Source organism: Xenopus laevis, chromosome 7L, assembly GCF_017654675.1.
Source record: "Xenopus laevis strain J_2021 chromosome 7L, Xenopus_laevis_v10.1, whole genome shotgun sequence".
NCBI lineage: Eukaryota > Metazoa > Chordata > Amphibia > Anura > Pipidae > Xenopus > Xenopus laevis.
This window is the reverse complement of record NC_054383.1, coordinates 8718814-8744108: the sequence shown is the minus strand read 5'-3', so window position 1 is coordinate 8744108 and position 25295 is coordinate 8718814. Positions and strand designations below refer to the sequence as shown.

The following is a 25295-nucleotide window of genomic DNA, read 5'->3' as shown; positions in this document are numbered from 1 at the left end:
AAGGTGGAGTTTTGTTTTCTCTAAAAATGTGATTTTTTTTTTCCACTAAAATAACTAGAATTTTTAGAGATGTATTATGCCCCAAAGCTGCAAAAAACAGAATCCAAAAATACTCCAGCTAAAACCTGTCAAATTCATGTAAAAGTCAGTGGCAGAGGCGTCTTTAACCATTTGAAGATATTTTTTGTCTTCATGATTTTCGGATGTTTGATGCTGGTTTTCGCTTCAAAACTTGATAAATTCAAGGTTTTTAAGCCTATAAACTTGAAAAAATTGAGGTATTCATAAAAAATCGTACTTTTTGATTTTTTTATCTATTTTATTTTTAGTTTAATTATTAGTAAATTAGCCAAATTTGTGGATGGGAATTAGGTCGCGTTTGTTTCTGGTAAGATATGAGAAACAAAAGTTTCAGTAAATAACCCCTTTACCATTGGATGGATAAAACTTGAATCAAAAAAGATATCTGTGCTTTGGCTGTTGATTGAGATACAGGTCAGACAGACCCATGGCTTTGCTCCTGTAAGAAGAAGACGAGTGTCAGCTTCACGCTGAATCTAATTTTAAAACTACTCTCTTTTTAAAGCTGAATTCATTGCTAATGAGCCTTCAATCTCAGTGATGAGGAGGCAGAGATAATGTTATGGTTGTCTCCCATTGCCGCACAAGCACACACTGACACAATTGTTATAATTTCCATGGCTGTAGGGCTCTCATTAAGAGAGACTTGCAGAAAAGGATGGAATATAGAGAAGATATCATTTCTATAATGAAACAGGTCATCCATCAACTCACTTAGCTAATGACTAACTGAACTGTAGAAACTCAGTAGAATTTTGTTAGAATGATTCCAAACAATCGCTATGCAGAGAAATCTCTGAAATCTCACCAATTCTTTGCCACAACTTTTTCTTGGTACTGGAACTGTTGATGATATAAAATAGGATGCACATCCACATTTTGGATTCGGCCAAACCCCTGAATCCTTTGATAAAGATTTATCTGAATACCGAACCAGTATGCAAATTAGGGGTGGGAAGGGGAAAACATTTTTTACTTCCTTGTTTTGTGACAAAAAGTTACGCGCTTTTCCTCCCATCCTTAATTTGCGTATGCAAATTAGGATTTGGATTCAGTTCGGCCAGGCAGAAGCATTCACCGAATCAGAATCCTGCTGAAAAATCCTGGCCGAATCCTGCATTCGGTGCATCACTAGTTTTAATCCACTACAATGGTATTGTTCCATGGTAAGTATTGGAGTATGGTGGGATTTTAGCTCACAAAATCATTTTTGGGCTGCAATATGACTGAATTAGAAGATTAAGGCATTTCCCATCTAAGTAAGTAAGGGATACAGGAGGTCATTTTCAGCCAAAATGTACTACGTGATATCAGAATAAGGAAATAGGGCAGACTCTGACAAAGAAGAAGCTACTGGAGGCCACTGGGGTCAGCAAAAACATTTTTGAAGTTCTGTGAATTTTTACACAAAGGAACCTATTTATGAAGGTTAGATCTTTCTCTGGTCGAATTTTTAAAGGGGGAAACTTGAATTTAGAGGGGGAAAAAACTAAAATTTTTAGAGATTTATTAACCCCCAAAGCTGTTAAAAATTTGAAACCAAAAATACTCCATCTAAAACCTGTCGAGTTCATGTAGAAGGATAAGGCAGATGGTCCCTTTAACAATTGCTTGAGAAAGAGGCGTGACCCCGAAACGTTGCATTTGACAATAAACACGCAAGGCAGCTTGCTTGCATTGACCCTGTGTGCTTTGGGATTCTTTTTGCTAGACCCTTTAACAATTGAAACAATTCTCGATAGTTTCAGGCTGTTTGCACTGTCTTTTGTTCGATAATCTGATAAAGTCTAGTTTTCAGAGCGTCAATTCAAAAAAGTTGCATGATTCAAATTAATGCAAGATTTTGCTGGAACATTTTTTCACTGAGAAGAATTATTGGTAAATTAGAGGGATTTGGGTTTGGGAGTTTGGTCAATTTTTTTTTATTAGAGTTAGAGTAAGTTTTAGTAAATACCCCAAAATATATACTTTGAATCTAGAAGAAGTTAGATTATTCACAGAATTTTTGAAGACAGAATTTTAAGAATTACAAATGAAAAAAGAATTAACATTTTTTAAAAAGTCAGATTTTTTTATTTAAAAGTCAAAATTTCAACTTTGTAAAGTCAGAATTATGAGACTAAGGGCCCAATACAATTCAGTGAGAAAAAGTTATCTCAAGGTTTATCATGTGAAAAGTCATGGACGAGATTCAATTTGAGGGGAAAAAAATCAGTTCCAAATTCAGTTCCAGGTTCTTCCTATAGACTTCGAAAGTTGATAAACAGTCAGATAAGTCTTTGTTCTGAATTGAAATTGAATCTTGTCCCAGACTTTTCATGTGATAAATAGTGATGGGCGAATCTCTCCCGTTTCGCCAAAAAATTATAGAATTTCCCACGAAATTTGCGAAACTCTAATTTTGACGCCGGCGTACAAATATTTTAAATGCCAGCGACGATTCTGACGCCCGTTAAAGTCAATGGGTGCCTGGAATTGTCGCCAGTGTCAGAATTGTCGCTTTCATGTTTCGAATTTTTGCCACAAATTTATTCGCTGGCGGTGAAAAGTGGAAATTTGTCGCAAATTCACTTCTGCCGAATAAACAAATTTTTCTCACTGAAGGGAATTTGGACCTAAATTTTAAACTATGAATTTTAGCTTTAAAAGTCAAAACAAGTTTGACTTTTGTTGTTAAAAATGTTTAGCCATGTTTACTTGATTCTAACTGGCATTATATATTGTGTGTTTGTCACTATAAATTGCATGCCTATAATGCTGGAAAAATTCAATAACATTTTAAATTGCAAAGGTTAAAAAATGTTGAATCGAGTATTAAAAACCTTAAAAGTTTGAAAACAACAGCTACAAGAAATATAATAACTATCGCTGTTAATTTTACCATTAGACAAGGGAATAAATATGAATGTTACCAGTAGGGATGCACGGAATCCAGGATTCAGTTTGGGATTCGGTCAGGATTCGGCCTTTTTCAGCAGGATTCGGATTCGGCCAAATCCTTCTGCCCAGCCGAACCAAATCTGAATCCTAATTTGCATATGTAAATTAGAGGCGGGGAGGGAAATTGCGTGACTTTTTGTCAGAAAACAAGGAAGTAAAAAAATGGTTTCCTCTTCCCTGGTTCGGTATTCGGCCGAATCTTTAGCAAAGGATTCGGGGGGGTTCGGCCGAATCCAAAATTGTGGATTCGGTGCATACCTAGTTACCAGGCATTTAATACTGAGTGGTGCACATTAAAACAAAGACAAGAATAAATTCTGTTCCCTCACCAGCTTTGCATAACCTCGATGGTCCAGGATGAGATTTTCTGGCTTGAGGTCTCTATAGATAATCCCTTTGGAATGCAGATAAGCAAACGCTTCCACTACACAAGCTGTGTAAAACCTTGTTGTAGAATCATCAAAAGAACCTCTGCAACAAACACAATTAAATTAACATCCTTCTATGGGAAAAGATGCTCAATGAAATGAAAGGTTGTGTCTTGTAACAGACAAAGAGAATATTTATACAGTGAAACCACAGAGACAATACTAATAAAATGGGTCTCCATTCAACTGAAATATAGTTGAATGACCTTAGAGCAGTTTGTTTGTTGCCTAAGGTTATAACATAGTGTAATAATGATGACAAGAATGAGAAATAGAAATGAGTGTGTTCGATTTCTTTTAAATAAACAATGATCTTCTTTATATAATTTTAATAATACGTTTGATTTCTATTTATTATTTAGACAATTTTTATATAGCTATGTGCCCAAGAATATTCCTCCTCTGTTCAGGCAAATTGGTAAATTAGGGAGTTATTTATCAAAGTCCGAATTTATCTAAACATTTTATGGAAAAAAAAAAACTCAGACCAAATCCGCACAGGTTTTTTTTGCCTTATTTATTAATACACTTTCCCGAAAATTTTGCTTACAGGAAAAAAAACAGAAAAAATCATGAAAAATACGAACCGTACAATTTTTTTCTGATTTTCTACCGGAAAATCTGAAAAAACTGATTTTTGCCCAAATAAACCCAAAATTGTCAGATTACTGCACAAAACCAAGCACAGATCAAAAAATCTTTGGAACTTCTCCCATTGACTTATATGCAACCTCGGCAGGTCTTAGATGCCGGATTTTCAAATTCAGACTTTTTCAATTCTAGGGGTATAATAAATCACGAAAAAATTTGTGGGTTTTTTTCCACCAAAAATTCAGATTTTATACAAAAAAAAAAAATTCAGTTTTTTGGCATTCAGAGTTTAGTAAATAACTCCCTAATTGTGTATCCATGATTGCGAGTAGTATACAGACTCGGTTGTTCAACCTTATAGCAACACCACCATTGGTGGTCATTAATATATGACACTGTTGTCCATAATAAACAAACCATAATTCCCCCCAAAAAAACATTAAAAAAATTATGTTTTCTAAACACAAAAAAATAGGCCGAAATATTTTTTCTATTATCTAACCCATATTTATAAATTGTGTCTAATGTCCCCTTAGATTTGCCTTAGATTTAATACTGGTAAATAATTTCTTTATATATTATGACGGAGTTTAAATTCTTTATGTTGACCTATGAAACTGAAAGGAAAAGTAAATGATTTGGGGGGAGATGAAATCAGAATCCCCAAAAACTCAATGATCAAATTAATCAAGTCACACAAACCAAGCAATGTTTTTGTTTTCAACACGATTAACACTGAAAATAGAACTGAAATTGTCACAAATGAGTTTTCAAGCAAAATGGAAACATTTTTGTTAATTGTTCATGGGTTAACCACAACAAGTATGTACAACAGTTAGTGAGCCATTGATATGTGGAATAACTCAATATCAATAAAATCAATTACAAAATTTGATTTATCCACTGGTTTACCTTATAATTAAAATGCAATATAGTTATGTTCAACATGAGCCCCCAAAATAGAAAAAAAATCTAACATTTGTATTTTTGAGTTTTCTTCCTAATTAAAAAAAAAAGCTTGAAAAATCTGCACACTTATTTCTTAAAGAACATGAATATTACAAAATGTTTCAAAAAGTGAAAAATGCAGGGAAATCATATTCTACCCATCATTTTCAAATTGATCTAAAAAAATGCAATCAATTGAAAATTGACAAAAGAAATTGCTTGAATTTGGCAAACACAAAGCTAACTGACTTCTACAATCAAGTTTTGGAAACTCAAATTAAAATTTGTCATTTTTGCCCCTAACAAAATAATTGCCGTAAAAAAAGTTTATAAATCTATTGCTTAGTATTTTTGCTATATTTGATTGCAAAAAATATTGTGATTAAACTCGATTCTTGATTGCTACCATATTTATGAAAAAACTTGAATGAAAAAACTCAAAAATATTAAATTGCTATAAAAATCGTGGTTTCCATACTTTTTTTACTGTTTAAAAATGTCTAAAAATTAAATAAACTGAATGCCAAAAATACACACCCTTACCAAATACAATTATATAGAAGCTCCCCATGTTTTTGCTGCCAAATTGTTTCATTCTAATTTCAGATGTTTTTTTCGGGAAACTTGACTTCAAAACCATTTGAGATATTTTCACCAGAATTCTTTAAAAATGCAGAAAAAATGCAGTCTTGAGTTGTAATAAATAGGATCCTCATTTATAGCCATCTCATTTTTCTGCATGTACGGGCATGAATGTTTCCATGGTGTGCGTGTAATGTTCAATAACAAATTAAGAAAAATGTAGCTCATGTTGAACACTGATCTATATTGCCCCCTTAAGTAGCAAACAGCTCTGAGCTAAGATTAGCCTGTGTACATACTGGTGGTAGGACACAACCATAGGAAACATAGCAGGATTATGTTCATACTTAAGCACGGTCTGAGTTACTCCTGGTGTTGGTTTGCTGTTGCCAAAGGAAAGTCAGTTTTGGGGCAGGGAAGGGGTGGGGAGAACAGAATGCAGAGAAGAATAAAATATGTAAAAACTATATGACCATCTAGAAGAAAATGTTAAAGGACCAAATACAAACATTGGGACAAAAGGGGTTATTTACAGCCGCAAGTGCATCTACAATTTTGGACACTGTTTTTTTTAACTCATAATGCAATTTTTTTCCCAAATTTCCATCATTGCAGTTGCCAGACAGAGTTGAACCTGAAGCAACTGAAGTTGATGCATTTGCAATTCATTAGCGTCAACTCTGACTCCCGCCATCAAAATTATGTGTGTAGACAATTCTTTAGATGGAAGATTACTGAATCTACCATCTCCTTTGGAGGTGGTGGCAGATCTTGGGTCCTTCCATGTTAATAGACTCATTTAAGCTTAATTTGGTACATAAATCAGGGGGAGTGTAACTATAAAGGAGTGCAAGAAATACCTTTTAATGAATGGCATATTTCTCACAACGGAATGGGGGCAATTTAGCAGCCCTGCAACCATACTTGCCGTCATAGATGACCCTTGAAGAGTATATTGGAGAACTATTAACAGGAATTTAGGGGCTGATTCACTAACTTCGAGTGAAGGATTCGAAGTAAAAAAACTTCGAATTTCTAAGTGTTTTTTGGGCTACTTCGACCATAGAATGGGCTACTTCGACCTTCGACTACGACTACGAATCGAAGTAAAAATCGTTCGACTATTCGACCATTCGATAGTCGAAGTACTGTCTCTTTAAAAAAAACTTTGACCCCCTAGTTCGCCACCTAAAACCTACCGAACTCAATGTTAGCCTATGGGGAAGGACCCCATAGGCTTTCCTAAGTTTTTTTGATCAAAGGATATTCCTTCGATCGTTGGATTAAAATCCTTTGAATCGTTCGATTCGAAGGATTTTATCGTTCGATCGAAGGAATAATCCTTCGATTGTTCGATCGTACTATCTGCGCTAAATCCTTCGACTTCGATATTCGAAGACGAAGGATTTTAATTCCCAGTCGAATATCGAGGGTTAATTAACCCTCGATATTTGACCCTTAGTGAATTGGCCCCTTAATGTTAATAATACAGCTGAGATGTTGAATGTCTAACAGTTAGCCGTTAGCTGACATATATCCACTGACACAACTTCGGGGGTTATCAAAGGTCAAATTTTAGAGGTTTGTGAGGTTTTTTATACCTCAAATCAACTCACAATTCAAATGTTTGTAATTTAAGAAAAAACTAGAAAAGAAAAGCCACGAATCAGCAAATTCGGGGATAAAACCCTGAAAACTCAAATTATTTGAGTTTTACACTGGAAAAATCTCAAATTGCTCAATTAATGGAGTTTTCGAGCGAAACCCACCAAAAAAACCTGAACATCATTAAGTCTATTAACATCTTCAAATGGTTCAAGGGACCTCTGCCATTGACTTCTACATGACCTTGGCAGGTTTTAGCTGGAGCATTTTGGTCTTTGAGTTATTTCCAGCTTCAGGGTATAAATAAATCTAGAAAATTTTAAGTTTTGTTACAATAACCCAAAAAATTCTAGTTTTTTTTTTAACCTGAAAATTTTGATTACTGTCTGTCTCTTAATGTAATTCATGATCACAGTTTATAAAACTGCTAAATTCATGAAAAACTAAGAAAATTTTTAAAATGTTGCATTTTAACTCCAGCGCACACTTTAGTTTTCATTAATTTGACAATACCCGCATTTAACTTTATTTCTTAGTATTTTTTTCCTGGGTGAAAAGACATGAAGAAAATTCTGCTAGTTGCAAGACTTTCCTATTTGTTAAATTGTGATGTTTTCTACTTATGTAGAAAACTTTTCAAAACTCTTCACATTGGTTGTCTGATTGTATCTAAACAGAATTTGAAGTTGGTGGCTCATACCATAAAATGGTTTTCAACTGGTCAATGCTAGTGAACATTTTCTGGAAAAATAAATGAGGAAATGCTGTAATAAATCAGTAATTTTTTTTTTAATTTATGGAGAAACGTTCAGAGACATTTCACAATGTCTGGTTAGTTTTCAGAATTTCAGGAAACGCCTTGTGAAATCATGAAAATTTGAAAAAGCTACCAGGAAAAACAATTCTACCTTAGGGTTATTTGTCCCTCTGGGAATGTCCTGTTCATTCCACCATAGAAAATATTAGGAAATAATTCTAAATACAGGACAATTTCCTGGCAATGCAACAGAATTTTTTTTGATAAATTTGCCCCATAATCATGGAAATACCTGTAAATGTTGGATCAAATCTTAGAACTTTCCACTATTTCTAAGTAAATTTCTGCATTAAACTCTAGAGACAAAACTGTATGTGTTACTAAATACTCTTCCAATTATTACATTAGCTGTCATTTCCCTCTAACAAAGAAGTCAGAGAGGATTGTTAGGAGACATAAGGAAATAAAAGATGAAATCGAATGCGCCTCCTAATGAGCGTACATACTATGAGTGGTTTTGTTACAATCACTTTATCATGTTAACTGAGGAAAACACTGATGTTAGTTTAACTAATTAGATTAGGCATTTAGATGAATGGAATCGAGCAGCAGTCACATTTTCTTTGAAGTGAGCCCGGCTGTGGAGCATTCGCTAAATTATTCAAAGCTACATGTTATTATCCATTACCAAACTAACTCACCAGATGCAGGGATTGGAAATAATACAGCAAAATATTACAGTGTTTCCCTGTATGGTCTAGCGTTGCCTTTTTTAATAAGGTGATCAAAGAGCAAATTGGACAATAGGGAAGATGCTCCAATGGCAGCCAATTCAGGACTATATATCTAAGTTATCGTGAACAAGAATTATATCAAATGAAGCACAAATGAGACATCTGTACCCTTTGTGGGTTGACAGCTACTGACAAAAGGCCAATGTCTTCCATCAATTTAGCGTTGACAGTCAAATCCTTAAATCATTAGTAAGTTACACCATTTGAGACTATGTAGACATAACAAACAACATATGGAACTTATTCTCAGTTCAGATGGCACTGAGCATGATATCATGTTCTGACTGCATGTAGTCACTCTGTGCCTTCAGTTACACCATACATTCTAATAAAACGATGGTTATGTGTGAAGAGCCTTGCCAAGTAGCTCCTTATGCATCACATGGCCAAAGTACGTGGACACACCTTCTAAGTAGAGGAATTGTCTATCTGACCCCACTAAGTGGCAACTATTTGGAGAAGGACCTTTCCCATTTTAACACACTATTGCATTAATATTTTAAGGTTTATAAAGAATGGAAGAACTTGACTGAACTGCACAGAGCCCTGGCCTCAACCCAACTTAGCACCTGTGGGTTGAACCTGAATAACAACTCTGAGACAGTCCTGATGTCCAATATCAGTTCCCAGTGTGCTGAATATGGCTGAAAGCAAATGACACCAACCCTGTTTCAACATCTTTCTCAGAAGAGTAAGATGCTGTTAAAGCAGGAAAGGGAGTAGCAACTTCATATTGACCCCCTTGTTTTGAGAATGAGATGTTGGACAGGCAGGAGTCCTCATATTTTTGTGTAGTATATCTAAGTATGTTTGTAAGAGAGGTGTCACCCCATCCCAATCCAGATAGACGTATGATCCCATGCACATGACAGTTGGGGATCCTCATTAACATACAGAGGTAACATGAATTCCATTTGCATTATACACAGAAAAAGTAAGAGAATTAACCTACCTATCCCTGAGAATCGTCCATAGTTCTCCGCCAAGGCAAGCTTCCATTAACATATATAGATACTTGCTGTCTTTAAATGTCCTGTATAACCTAGTATTTGAGACAAAGAGATATATGATGAACATACATTTCTGGAGTTAAACTGTGGTTGAACTACAAGATTATCACATAATTAAGGGGATCGTCTGACCGTGTCTAAGACTGGGTTCCAGGACAAATACCCACTCTGTCTTGCCCTTAAACGAGTCCAGTTTTAACTAGCTTCAGTGCTACAATGAACTTACCTAACAATGAAGTCTGAGTGTGCGCTTTGCATGATCTGTTTTTCTGATCGAATGTGCTCCTGCTGCCTTGTGTCCACTATGTGCCTCTTCTTCAGGATTTTCATTGCAAATGTTTTGCACTCATCACTTTTCAACTGGACCTGAAGATTCAAACACAAAACACATTCTTATAATGGGCCATTCCACTTAACATACATGACTGTGATCCTCAGACTACATTCTTGTTACACCCATGCCATATTCAGCCATGTTCAGTTACCGCCCTAATACCTCCTCTCAATGTTGGCCTACATTCATGCCCTTCTCTAGAGACCAACTAATGTATTAATGTATCCTCACTCTCATCTATTGCTCTTCTCCAAATTACCATATCATCTAGGGTTCCTAACAGACTGTTGACCTCAGACTGTACACAATGGGGCACATTTATCAACACTGGGCAAATTTGTCCGTGGGCAGTTACCCATAGTAACCAATCAATGATTTCGTTTTTAAAGCCAGCTGCAAGTAGATCAATGAATGCAACAATTTGATTGGTTGCCACGGGTTATTGCCCATGAGCAAATTTGCCCAGTGTTAATGAAAACCCCCAATGTTTTCAACTTTATCACCAAACCATAGTTTACATTAACCTTAATTCAGACTATTTGTCCAGAACAAATTTCAGGTCATATTGGGATGAACAAAGTAATGACATCAGCATTCCAATTTGACCAATATGTCAACAGTCTGGTCATTACCAGATACGGAGCTGTGTTGTGGCTTGGGTCCTGAGTAGAAGTTAAGTTCCAATATGTTAAAGGCACATATTTACACCTGCCACATACATCTTATGTACACTTAATATGTAATGCACATTGACTACTATTTTAATCTTTCAGTGCAGTACTAAAGGTGTTTCTGATGTAGTGGCCCCGAGCATCCTTGGCCTTTCAACAGTCCCTAGGTCTCTTGTCATCTGGGTAGGGAATAGCCTAAAGGAGCAGTAATATCAGTGGATTGCATCAGTACACAGTCTTGGAAATCTATAAATATCCCTTTGATGATTGGAATATCCCTATTACGCAGAGTAGGGGATACTTAATCCCTTATTGCTTCGTTTTACATATCATCAATGTATCATATAGTGCCACACTGCACAAAAGCACAACAAGAACTTCAGATAAACACATTGAGCAGAAGAGACAGCAAAAATGTTCCCAGTTTACTTGGAAAAAACACCATCCTGGCTGGAGAAATATATTTTACATATTTTTTTAATTTTTAGTTTATTTTCTTCCCTTTCCTTTTGAAGAGCAGTCAATTCTTCCATGTTTGTAACTTTCAAATACTACACATTTGATTTATTTATTTCTCTTTTGTATAAGTCATATGGAAATATTCATCCTAGTTTAAAGGAGGGGGTCAATAACTGGCTTCTCAACCTTCCCTAATTTTCCATTGTCTTGGGATAACTGGCCTCAAACCTAAAACCTAATGAGCTGAACAGACTCCAGATCTCACCCTTTACTCAGCTGGTTCATAAGGATAATGAATAAGGGCTTAAATATTAGCCATTTGGGTATTGTTTCACCAAATGATGGCACAGTTTATAGTAGGAATGTATGACTTTTTTCTGTTATTGGGTTACAGATGGGAAAGGGAGGGTGAACAAAGAAAACTGCTTCTCATGAAGATGCTCAGTAAGTGGACTATATTCATTTTAGAAAGAAAGCCAGAAAGCCTCTGGGCTAGGCTCTCTCCACTCAACTCAGATAACCTCTGGCATTTCCTTGGCATGACTGCATGTCTGGGCAATTCGACAATTAAGGGATAACCTTTGAGCAGATGACTAAATCAACCCTAATCAGCTTCTCATCCTGAAGCAGTAGTTGAACCATTCCTTGTAGAACCAAGTGGAAAAAGATCACTCCAGCCAACCATGGTCGGCTTTACAGTCAGGAGGAGAATGTTGTACCATAACATAAATCATTAACACTGGTATGGAGGAAATATGGACTTCCCTGGGCATGTATTATCCACACTCACAAGTGAAATCTCAGTTTCTGAACTGGGGAGCATTGACCCTGTGTATAAATCACAGCCTTAAACAATTCTGTCAACAATCTTGCCCTAATGCACAGGACTGATACATATTTTGAAGCAATTAAGCACAAATAAACATCTGGTCAGTATAGATGCAACAGGCCCTCTTTGGCAAAAACCCCTTCCAGGGTTGGTTTATCAGAGAGGATTCCTTTTTGTTTACATGTGTTGGGATCTCCTGAGCTGGGAATATTAATCCAAAGTATGTGAGCACTAAGCAAATACCTAAGAAGGCTGAGGATTTCCCTTGAGTCATGTGTATAAATGGAAATTCGGGTCATCTTAGATTTCATCCTACACGTCTTGATCTCAGTGCTGCCTGGGACAAGATATTTGTGGTCTGGGGAGGCTATTTCTAGCAGAGGATGTCCTTGTGAGTGTTGCATAGCCATGCCAAGTAAAACTATTAGAGAAGCATCTAGTTTCATGCCTTTATTTCAAAGCGATGATACAAAGGATAGTATAAAATTGACTTATCATTAACTGAAGTAGAGATGCCCAGTAACCAATCAAGCAGGCAGTTGTTAATTGGCAACTACCAACCTAAAACCTACCAACAATTCTAAATGAAATATTTTAACATATAAGGCCATTACAGGCATGCCCGGTTAGACCCAACTACAATTCTGATCCAGACAAAATCCAGGCCACTTGCCCATTTTCGCCCAATTTAAGATCAATTAATCCACAGTTAGAGAGGGACAAGTAGGAGGTATGTAGTGATGTGCGGGTCAGGAAAAACAAAACTTGCACCCGACCTTATCCCACAAAACCTCAAACTGCAAAATGTTGCCATTGTAGGGCCTGCACTTGACTCATATCCACATCATCTTGTTATGTACACTACATATCTGTGCAGCTCTGGTTCCAAGACAGGGAATCTTCAGGAGCTGTAGAAGAGTGTACTTATCCAGTTTGACCCACCTCCAACCCTAACCTGCAACATTGGCAAACGTTCAATATGAACTCGCCCGACCGGTGGTCAACCTGCAGGTCAGCTCGGGTTTCAGGTCAACCCACACATTGCTAGAGGCATATCTAAAGCCTGGATATCTCAAACTTCAAGAACTAGAGCACAAAGTTATGGTCAACAATAGTGATGGGCGAATTTATTCGCCAGGCGCGAATTCGCGGCGAATTTGCGCGTTTTGCCGCCAGCTAATAAATTTGCGAAACGCTCGCGAAAATTCGCGGCAAAAATTCGCGAATTTTTCGGCGCAAATTCGCCCATCACTAGTCAACAACTTCAACTTCAACATTCTATTGAGGAGAAACACTGCTCCCTTCCACCTCAAAGATTTAGATATCTATGGCCCTATCGTATTAGCACACAAAGAATTCTCCCCCTTGTTTGGTGAATCCAATCTGCCCCCAGTATTTATCCAGGTACAGAGATTGCATTTTCTGCTGCAGAGTTGCTATATTTGCCATTACAGGGTAGGAGGCTGATCTATCCCACCACAAAGCATGTGCAGGAGCTTCTTCTAGTGGTTATCGCTTCATCAACCTGCTTTGCATTGGTAATGGATAGAACTCATTGACTGACTCTAGGCCTCACCCCTTCTTAGATAAAACCGAGCACAGAACAATTATTTAAAGTCAAAATGAAACCACAGAGTAGCCCAGCACACTGCCTGACTTAAAGAAGTCCTCTCCTTTAGCGATCCACCATGTTTGGATCTTTAGGTGTTGCTGACTATGCAAGCTCCAAGGTAAAATAAACCGCGTTCCAAGGTAAGAACATGATGAGATGAGTAGATGTGCTGTGGCTAAAAGAACTGCCTGGCAAATATGTGTTTCAAAGTTCTAGTTTATAAATAGTTGGGAACTTCATGGAACTACTCCCAAGCAGAATTAGCAGAGGTCATTTACTAAGGGAATGAACAGAGCTGATGCACTCCATGCTGTGTCCCCGGATACCTTCCTAGATGTCTCCTTCACTCACCACCCCGTTTATTTGTAATAATGTCAAGTTTATATCCACAGGATGGTTCTCTGACGTGCCACTTTGTGGATTAGAGCTGGCCACCCCCAGTCCCGCTTTAGTAGATTACGCATGTTCTTGTGATGATATTCCTTTCTTCCCACCTATTACCCTGGAGACGGTGACTGTTTACAGCCTGAAGTATTAGGGGTTAGAGTTCCAAACGTTCTCCCAGGGCATTGCATAATCCAGTCCCCAGATCCATTAATCTAGCTGGAATTCACACGGTATTAAAGCAAAAGGCTGCCCAACTGCCAATACATTGTCACATATCAGAACAAAACAGCTGAGATGTTGGAATCCCTACAGATCAAGCTGGCGGATTTCAGAACTAGAAGAGCACAAGCCTGGGGTGTCAAGTTCACCTTATTAATCACTGATACTCATTAAAGGGTGCAGCCCAAGAGATATAGCTAGCGATGGGAGAATTTCTCCCGAAAAGTTTGTGAAACGCGAATTTTGACGCCGGTCACTATTTGACACACATTAAAGTCAATGGGCACCTTTAATTGTTGCCGGCGTTGGAATTGTCGCCGGCATCGGAATTTTCGCCAGCGTCAAAAACATTTTTGCAGCAATTTTGTGAATTTATTCGCCAGCGGCGAAACACGGAAATCCACCGTGAACTCGCGCTTGCCGAATAAATTCGGCCATCACTAGATATAGCATCTAGAAATCCCAGCACCCCAGGCAGATGGATAAAGATTCTCATGCCAACAAAAGGCAGTCAAATTAACCTTGTATACCTGTATATTAGTAAATCCATCTCCAAACCCCTTCAATTCAAATGAGTAGGGATGCACCAAATCCATCATTTTTGGATACCGAATACTGCATAACAGGTTCCTCCAAATACCTAAATCCTATAACTTGCATACTCAGATTTTCATCAAATTCCAGAAAATTCAGAACAAAAAACATGAATGCTAAAAATTCAAGGACTTATTACAATTGGTTTTCAATTGCAAAATTTATCCCAAAAAATCTAAATTTCAAATACCTTAAATTTTGGAAATATACTTCCAGTTGAATCCTACAGAATCGCATAAGCTTTTAGCTGACGATTTTTAATATTTGATTTTTGAGTTTAATAAATCTCAAATATTCCAGTTTGGAAAACTCAAATTTGGAAATATTCGATATTGCAGGTTTTTTTGTCGAGGAAAATTTGAATTGCCATAAAAACTCATTCTTGAATGTTGATAAATCTTGTATATATTAGTAAATCCATCTCCAAACCCCTTCAGTTCAATTGAGTTGGGATGCACCAAATCCATATTTTTGGATACCAAATACTGCCTAACAGGTACCTCCAAATACCTAAGTCCCAAAACTTGCATACTCAGATTTTTGTCAAATTCCAGAAAATTCTGAACAAAAAACATGAATGCTAAAAATTCAATCACGTAAAAAAGTGAAAAACTATTGCAAAATTGCAAAAATGAATATTATCCCCCCCCCAAAAAAAAAATCAAAATTTCAAATACTGTGAATTTTGGAAATACACTTCCAGTTCAATCCTACAGAGACACATCAGCTTTTAGCTGACAATTTTTAATATTTGATTTTTGAGTTTAACAAATCTCAAATATTCAAGTTTGGAAAACTCAAATTCAGAAATATTTGATATTGCGATTTTTTTTGTCGAGGAAAATTTGAATTGCCATTAAAACTCAGTCTTGAATGTTGATAAATCTGCTCCTTATAAACCTCACTAGTTATTACTTATTTGCTTTTCTAATCTGTCTTTCTCCATACTGGGGTAAGCAGATTTTAGGTAAGGCTTGATTTCTGCTATTGTTTGCCACTATTATTTTGTAATTGCCCCTGTAATGATTTATTCCAACTATAAGATGAACAATAAAAAAAACTGAAAACACTGACCAACTGCATAATTGCCATACAGGCCCATGGTTAATTTTAGAATGGATGTTTTTCACCTGTGATAATGACAAATTATTAATAGTCCACAAATCAGTGAGTCTATTAGTCAGAAATTTGTATGAACTGGAATGTACAATGGAAAAAAAATGAAGGAATTTTTTACAAATTCATTGATTTACTTTTTCCTATTCCCTGTGGGAAAGTGCAGTAATTAACAAAAGCCATTCATTCTGCAGGCACAAGTCACATGACTGGGGGCAGCTGGGAAACTGACAATATGTCTAGTCCTATGTCAGATTTCAAAACTGAATATAAAAAAAATCTGTTTGCTCTTTTGAAAAATGGATTTCAGTGCAGAATTCTGCTGGAGCAGCACTATTAACTGATGTGTTTTGACAAAAACATGTTTGCCGTCTTCTTGTGACTCTTTCCAGCTTTTGAATGGGGGTCATTGACCCCATCTAAAAAACAAATGCTCTGTAAGGCTACACATGTGTTGTTATTACTCATCTTTCTATTCAGGCCTCTCCTATTCATATTCCTGCCTCTTATTCAAATCAGTGCATAGTTGTTAGGGTAATTTGGACCCTAGCAACCAGACAGCTGAAACTGCAAACTGGAGAGCTGCTGAGTAAAAAGCTAAATAACTAAAAAAACACAAATAATAAAAAATGAAAACCAATTGCAAATTGTCTCAGAATATCCGTCTCTACATCATACTAAAAGTTATCTCAAAGATGAACAACCCCTTTAATAATTTTGATAGTGTGCATGCACAATTTTGCAGCTATTTTGACTCGCTTACACTTGCATCCATAAAAGAACCCTTAAAGGGCTAGTTCACCTTTAAATGAGCTTTTAGTATGATGTAGACATTGATATTCTGAGACAATTTGCAATTGGTCTGCCTTTTTTATTTTTTGTCGTTTTTCAGTGATTTGGCTTTATGTTCAGCAGCTCTCCAGTTTGCAATTTCTGCAGCTATCTGGTTGCTAGGGACTTATTTACCCTAGCAACTAGGCAACAGTGTGAGCGAGAGAGAGGAATATGAATGGGATAGGGTCTAAAAAGTTGAAATAACAATAAAACTGTAGCTTTATGGGGGGGGGGAATAGCTTTTGGCTGCCGGGGTCAGTGACCCCCATTTAAAAGCTAGAAACAGGCAGAAGAGTAAGGCAAATAATTTGAAAACTATACAAATTGCAAAGTTGTTGGGAATTGGCAGTTCTATAACCTGCTAAAAACTCACTTGTAGACGAACCTCCCCTTAAAACGCAATTCACACCCACCTTGTGCTGCACATTTGCGCAATACGCAAATCGCTCACTTACCAGTTCTACTCTTCCGAACCCTCCGACGCCCAGCGTGTCGATGATGTTGAAATCCGCCAGCTTGAGGCTGCCGAAGAACACCGACTCCGCTTCATATCTAGATTTTTTAAGAAAGAAAAGAGCCAACCTTTTTAAAGTGCAAGCCTGCGGGTGCCCAAGAACAGGACCGGACTGTTTTCCCATTATTTCCATGTAAAAAAATTATACAAAAAATAAAAATGATAAATATAAAAAAAAATTTGTAGCTGTTGTTTTATTTGGTCCAGACCGCGCCAATATCCCATCAGATTTTCGCTTTTTCTCCCTTTGCCAATAGAATGGTTTCCAGGAATAAAGTCAGCGCTACATGGCTGCGGATTGGGTTTCCCTCCTCGGGGGATTCTATTCACACTCTATTCTCAGCGCTGAGCCCACACATATAAATGAGTGGATAAATGAGTCATTAGGCAGAAGAGCTGACTCTCGTGTGAAAATGACAGAGGAGTCTCTTGAGACTGGGAAGCTCTTCACATGTCCCTCCGTATATGGGAAATGAATTGGGAAATCCCTTGGAACTGTCTCACACTCTGTCACTATCCCAGGGTCCCAAGCCCAAGCTCCAGGCCATTGGCTAGTGGCACTCAGGGGGCTCTGTGCACTAAGCAGCGGATCAATGTGCCACTGATATAGAGGACAAGCTCCAGCGATGCTGACTATTAAGCTGGAAATATCCTGATGAGCCCTGCTGATATTTTTAGTATGGCAGCAGCGCTGAACTGGCCCCTCCCCCTTAGTGAGGCATGTGGCACGTCTGTACTCTGCATTTGCCTTACAAGACCTGAATGTAGTATCTGCAATTACCCATAACCCCCCAGCTATACGTTATATAGCACATATGGAACGGGGATCATGTGAACAGGCTGAGCTATAATGAAGAACATGGCAGAAATGGGAAACATTCACATCCACGTCTAATTTAATCACTTTAACTTGTACAGTGCGAGCCTCTCCATCTGCTGTTGCACTACAACTCCCAGCATCCCCTGACATCCAAAGCTGTAAGCTCAAAGCCCATTTGATTTAATGCAGATAGTTGAACGGATAAAGAGAGATGATAGATGACAAATAAATGATTGATGATAGATAGAGAGACAATGGAGAGAGAGAGAGAGAGAGAGAGAGAGAGAGAGAGAGAGAGAGAGAGAGAGAGAGAGAGAGAAATAGTAATGGGCGGATTTGTCCCGTTACTCTTCACGGAAAAATTTGCAAAACGTATTGAAGTCAATGGGAGTCGAAATAATTTTGACACGTGTCAATTTTGACGCCTGCGTCAATTTTTATACGTGCACCTATTTGGGCCAAATTCATTAAAGTCAATGGGCGCCCGAATAATTTTGACGTGCAACAATTTTTATGCGCGCGACTATTCTGACGTGGGCCCTTTTTTCACCAGCGAATCTTCACCGCAGTTTCGAGAATGTATTCGCCAGCGACAAAACATGGAAATTCGCACCTGGCAAATTTATTCACCAACGATAGACAGATAGATATCTGTCTGGCAATCTTTCTCTCCATATCTATCTATCTATCTATCTATTATCGGTCTGTCTGTCTATCTATCTATCTATCTATCTATCTATCTATCTATCTGTCTGCATTATATCAAATGGGATTTCAGCTTACAGCTTTGGATGTCAGAGGATGCTGGGAGTTGTAGTGCAACATTTATCTGTCAACTAATATCCATCACCAGGGCAGCCATCAGGGGGGAACAGGGGGGAGAGTTGTAGGGGGCCCCGAGGGTAAGGAGGGCCTGGCCACTTTACACTTACTTGATTAGCCGGGCCCCCCATCTTTCTGAGAGCTGCTGACTTCGGGAAGGCATGGACGTTTAAGGGGCCCTGGCCACCAATTTTCTTATAATGTGTGGGGGGCCCTTGCTACCAATTTTGGCCACCAATTTTCTTTTCTCATGTGGGGTCCTAGCTACCAATATTTTTTAATGGGGGGCCCTGGCCACAAATGTTTTTTTATTGGGGCCCTGACCACCAATATCTTTTTACTTTTTATTAACAAGTGGGAACCCTAGCCACCAATATTTTTTTTTGTTTTTTTACTGTGTGGTGGGGAGGGCGGACCTGTAGGTGGGGCTTGCAGTGGGCAGAGCCCAGTAAAATTTTGTTGTATGGGGCCCTGCAGTTTCTGATGGCGGTCCTGTCCATCATCACCCATTGTATTGGGTTTAATCAATGTTTAAATAATTTGTTAGTAAACCTAGAAACCATGGAAATCTATATTATGGAAAGATTCCTTATCCAGAAAAACCTAGGTCCCAAGCATTCAGCATAGCAGGTCCCATACCTGTATTACATTATCATTCTGAAAGCTAGCCAATGCTTCCATTCCAAGTTTAAAAGAGGAATCTACCATCCTATTTAAAGGGACAGTTCACCTTTAAATTAACTCTTAGTCTGATTTAGAGAGGGATATTCTGAGACAATTTGCAATTGTTTTTCATTTTTTATTATTTGTGTTTTGTGTTATTCATCTTTTTATTCAGCAGCTCTCCAGTTTGCAGTAATCTGGTTACTAGGGTCCGAATTCCCCTAGCAACCATGCACTGGATTGAATAAGAGACTGGAATATGAATAGAAAGACGAGTAATACAAAGTAGCAATCACTATAAATGTGTAACCGTAAATGTGTAATTTGTTTTTAAATGGGGGTCAGTGACATTGGACACGAAGAAGGTACATAGTGAAAAAACCTATAAAAAATAAATATTAAAGACCAATTGAAAAGTTACTTAGAATTAGCCATTCTGTAACATACTTAAAGTATACTTTAACGTTCTACTTGTTGGCTGCCCCTTTCATTAGTTCATTAACGTGTAACTTTCAACCTGAAAACACATCTCGGCAGGGCACAGACTCACGCGTTTCGCCCCAGCGGATACTGAATATTTTTTGTTCTGTTCATCTGCCACAAACCTCCACAGGCAACACAAAGCATCTGCCGGCAATGTGGGAGACGCACAAACCCAATCCCCGCTCCCCAGCCGTACACCTGTCCCCAATGTATTTTTAGTATGTGATTCAGCAGTAGCGTAAGGTCACCCAAGTAACTTTTTTATACCTAAATGTTGGATTGTTTTGATCAATAACAAGGGAAAATTAAAAGTATATCAGCCAGTTTCATAAACCGTGATGTATTTCTATTATTTGGTCACTAGAGGGCAGAAGAAGAATGTCATATACAGTCAGTTTAACAGTATAATGTGTGATCCGTATGTACAGGGGACCTGTTATCCAGAATGCTCGGGACCTGGGCTTTCCCGGATAACGTATCATTCCGTATTTTGGATCTTCATACCTTAAATCTGCTAGAAAATCATATAAACATGAAATAAACCCAATAGACTGGTTTTGTCTCCAATAAGGATTAATTATATCTTAGTTGAGATCAAGTACAAGCGACTGTTTTATTATTACACAGAAAAAGGAAATCATTTTGAAAAATTCTGATTATTTGGATATAATGGAGTCTATGGGAGATGGTTTTGCATAAGTCGGAGCTTTCTGGATAAAGGGTTTCTGGATAATGGAATGTACGTGGCCTCCCAGCCCTCATACATTTGTTTATCCTTAAAGGGCTCTGGTTGTTGTGTTACAAGCACCAGTGTTTTATCTGCCCTTTATTTGCAGCTGCTGACTACGTTCTGTTGCTTTTATCATAGAAAAATGTGCTGCCCCCACCAGGTAAAATGTAGAACTGCAAGTGGCTTTCAACTGCAACATGTGGCTGTGTGGTTGGATCCTTCTAACTGCCCCCGAATTTGCACTGGCATCTAGCAGAGAATGATGGGAGTTGCAGTTCAACAAAAGGCAACTGAAAGTAGAAATTGAACTAATGATAACGTATCCCATTTGCCTGAGATCTCGCCCCGCAACTCAAGAGCTTGCGCTTCTATTGTACAATCCAGGGAAATCTATACAGGGGATCTGTCATGTCTTTATTTCTGTTGTCATGTGCATGGGCGTTTCCATAGAAACAGGGAGAAAAAGCAGAAATGGTGTAATTCCGTTGCTTCTTTCCACGTGTGAGATGCGTGGCCTGATCCCGCTCAGATAATGCGAATTACAGGGGTTGTATTTGATTTCTGATCAGTGTGTGGCATCTCACTTCATTAAGTGGGACAGTTTGCCTTTTCTTTTACCCCAGGTTGCAGATTACTCCCCTTTATAACGATTGGCTAATTAAAGGCAAATTGGCTAAAAATGATCTCCTAGATTCTAAGCAGATGTGACATCATTATGGCATTTCAGTCTTGCCTTTCATTGTCTGGTTAGACACTTCCCTATTAATTCCAATAGCCCTCCTGTTATGGTCTAATGCCCCCAAAAAAGCCAGATCTAGCAGGAACTGCCTCCAACACTTGTTTATAGTCTGTACAGAGAGATCCCATAAAACTATGGCAGCATAGGTATTCCCTGTACTAAGCACAATTCAGCAGGAACAGTCTCCTAAATTTGTTCATAGTCTTTACAGAGAGATCCCATAAAATTATGGCAGCATAGGTATTCCCCTGTACTAAGCACAATTCAGCAGGAACAGTCCCCTAAATTTGTTCATAGTCTGTACAGAGAGATCCCATAAAACTATATCAGCATAGGTATTCCCCTGTACTAAGCATAATTCAGCAGGAACAGTCCATAAGTTTGCTCATAGTCTGTATAGAGAGATCCCATAAAACTATGGCAGCATAGGTATTCCCCTGTACTAAGCACAATTCAGCAGGAACAGTCTCCTAAGTTTGTTCATAGTCTTTACAGAGAGATCCCATAAAACTATGGCAGCATAGGTATTCCCCTGTACTAAGCACAATTCAGCAGGAACAGTCCTTAAGTTTGCTCATAGTGTGTACTGAGAGATCCCATAAAACTATGGCAGCATAGGTATTCCCCTGTACTAAGCACAATTCAGGAGGAACAGTCCCCTAAGTTTGCTCATAGTCTGTACAGAGAGATCCCATAAAACTATGAGAAGAAAGAATATGAAATTGAAGTTGATGTTCTATAGTGATGGGCAGTTAAAGTTAAAACCACAAAGCCCAGGCTCCCCCCCCCCCCGCGCTGCTCGAAGCCTTTTCCCCTTCTGTCCAAAACGTCAGTGTGTCAGGCTGCTCCACAACTGAGAGGCTTTTTCCGGCCTCCTCTTGTAATTTGGGAATATTTTCATGCATTTTATTTGTCACTTTATTGTCAGCAAGAAGCAAAGATTCCGGTGTACAAAGTCCGTGCGCTGTGAGTGGCCCTAGAGATTTACCAGCAGGACAGACTGATCCTCAAGGGCAAATCTGATAGAAGAGATTGACTTCTGCACAAAGATAAAAAAACATTTTTACCTGCCAGACCCCCTCCTGCCCTTTATGTACAGGGATATTAAAGCAACAGCGTCACATCATTACTGTGTATTTCAGTTGGGGGGGAGTTTTCATACGAGCATTAAAGGCACTAAAAATCTTAATACAGTTATTTAACACTTGGCATAAAAATGATTCCACTAAAATTGTTTCTTTGGAGATGAAATCATGATCTCCCCACTCTCCCATATGGGAACGCTGCTCCTGCACGACTGTCTTAGTAAATCAGCCCTAACAGTCCCTCAGCCTCAGCAACACCATGTCATATACACACAGCGGAGGAGCTCGAGTTGATGGATGATTCTTGCTGATATCCCCACTCAGTTACTCACTGATATCCCGACTCACTGATCCCCCCTCAGTTACTCACTGATACCCACTCAGTTACTCACTGATCCCCCCTCAGTTACTCACTGATCCCCACTCAGTTACTCACTGATCCCCACTCAGTTACTCACTGATCCCCACTCAGTTACTCACTGATCCCCACTCAGTTACTCACTGATCCCCACTCAGTTACTCACTGATCCCCACTCAGTTACTCACTGATCTCCACTCAGTTACTCACTGATCCCCACTCAGTTACTCACTGATCCCCACTCAGTTACTCACTGATCCCCACTCAGTTACTCACTGATCCCCACTCAGTTACTCACTGATCTCCACTCAGTTACTCACTGATCTCCACTCAGTTACTCACTGATCCCCACTCAGTTACTCACTGATCCCCACTCAGTTACTCACTGATCCCCACTCAGTTACTCACTGATCTCCACTCAGTTACTCACTGATCCCCACTCAGTTACTCACTGATCCCCACTCAGTTACTCACTGATCCCCACTCAGTTACTCACTGATCCCCACTCAGTTACTCACTGATCCCCACTCAGTTACTCACTGATCCCCACTCAGTTACTCACTGATCCCCACTCAGTTACTCACTGATTTCCACTCAGTTACTCACTGATCCCCCCTCAGTTACTCACTGATCCCCACTCAGTTACTCACTGATCCCCACTCAGTTACTCACTGATCCCCACTCAGTTACTCACTGATCCCCACTCAGTTACTCACTGATCCCCACTCAGTTACTCACTGATCCCCACTCAGTTACTCACTGATCCCCCACTCAGTTACTCACTGATCCCCACTCAGTTACTCACTGATCCCCACTCAGTTACTCACTGATCCCCACTCAGTTACTCACTGATCCCCACTCAGTTACTCACTGATCCCCACTCAGTTACTCACTGATCCCCACTCAGTTACTCACTGATCCCCACTCAGTTACTCACTGATCCCCACTCAGTTACTCACTGATCCCCACTCAGTTACTCACTGATCTCCCCCCCCCTCCATGCTACTTACTGAATGTTGCTGATTAATTACCATATTATAATGCATTTCCCTAGTTTACTTACTGTTTCCCTGTGTTACTGACTCATTCCCTTATTCTGTTGATCAGTTAATTTATTCTACTGACTCATTCTCCCATACTACTATCTGACTTCCCTGTACTACTGACTGATTCCCCTGAGCTAATAAGTCTTTCTCCTATTCTACTAACTGATTCCCTTGTATTACTAACTAATTGTCCTATTCTACTGACTCATTCACCTACTCTACTTACTCATTCTCCCATACTACTATCTGACTTTCCTGTACTACTGACTGATTCCCCTGTGCTAATAAGTCTCTCCTATTCTACTGACTGTTTCCCTTGTGTTACTAATTGATTCTCCTATTCTACTTACTCATTCTCATATACTACTTTATGACTTCCCTCTACTATTGACGGATTCCTCTGTGCTAATAAGTCTCTCCTATTCGACTAACTGATTCCCCTGTGCTACTAACTGATTCTCCTATTCTACTTACTTATTCTCCCTACTACTATCTGACCTCCCTGTACTACTGACTGATTCCCCTGTGCTACTACATTACTATCTCCAGTGTTAGTAAACATGCCCCTTAGTTAGAAGTCAATAAGCCCAACAACAAAACCCTGGCCAAGCCGTTCTTCATCACACGCTCACATATATAATTAATCCTGAGAACTGAGAAAACCTCTTTACTACTGGCTCATTCTATAAACATCTCTGGTTCTGTTCTCTTATAATTACACCCCTGTGCAACTCATGTGCCTCCGAGATAAAAAGTTCTATTTCTCCATCAGCGCAGACTTTTATCAGTAACTTTGAGTTCCCTGTAGAGAGCTGCTATATAATAAGCTCAGTTATTAGCTTTGTTGCAATCACAATACACTGTCTTTGTCCATAATGAATCAATAATCCTGCTCTTGTCTGTACTTTAATTTGAACATCACTGAAAATCCCCTTCCCACTCAGGTATCGCTTTCCTCCTCCGCACGGATCAATGCCGCGTCTGCTCCGGACTCAGGATTTCTCCCATAAATTGCCTGGCTTAAAAAACGCTGGCAAATCAGTGAGTTCTGACACTGTAATTACTGCAACTTTTTCTGTTCTACTTTTAATTATGATTTTTTTTCCCAAGCTCTGATAAACCTTCTGCTTCCTTTTTGTTTAATTGTATTGAAGCTCTCGGAGCCGCTAGAAAGAAATGAAAAGCATCACTTTGCACAGGATAGAGAAGTAATGAAGATATACATTTTTCTGCTGTCACCTCTT

At 38.6% G+C, this 25295-nt stretch overlaps 1 protein-coding gene across 2 annotated transcripts in view; it reads right to left on the bottom strand.

Annotated features, from left to right (window-relative positions):
• Positions 1–25295, bottom strand: part of LOC108696071 (cGMP-dependent protein kinase 1) — a 430860-nt gene that overhangs the window by 11126 nt on the left and 394439 nt on the right. For both annotated transcript variants that reach the window (XM_018225072.2, XM_018225071.2), the window contains exons 10-13: positions 17247–17343; positions 9963–10102; positions 9679–9768; positions 3351–3492 (exon numbers count right to left, since the gene is read on the bottom strand). In XM_018225072.2, the coding sequence (XP_018080561.1) occupies positions 3351–3492; positions 9679–9768; positions 9963–10102; positions 17247–17343 (469 nt within the window). The remainder of the gene's footprint in view (positions 1–3350; positions 3493–9678; positions 9769–9962; positions 10103–17246; positions 17344–25295) is intronic.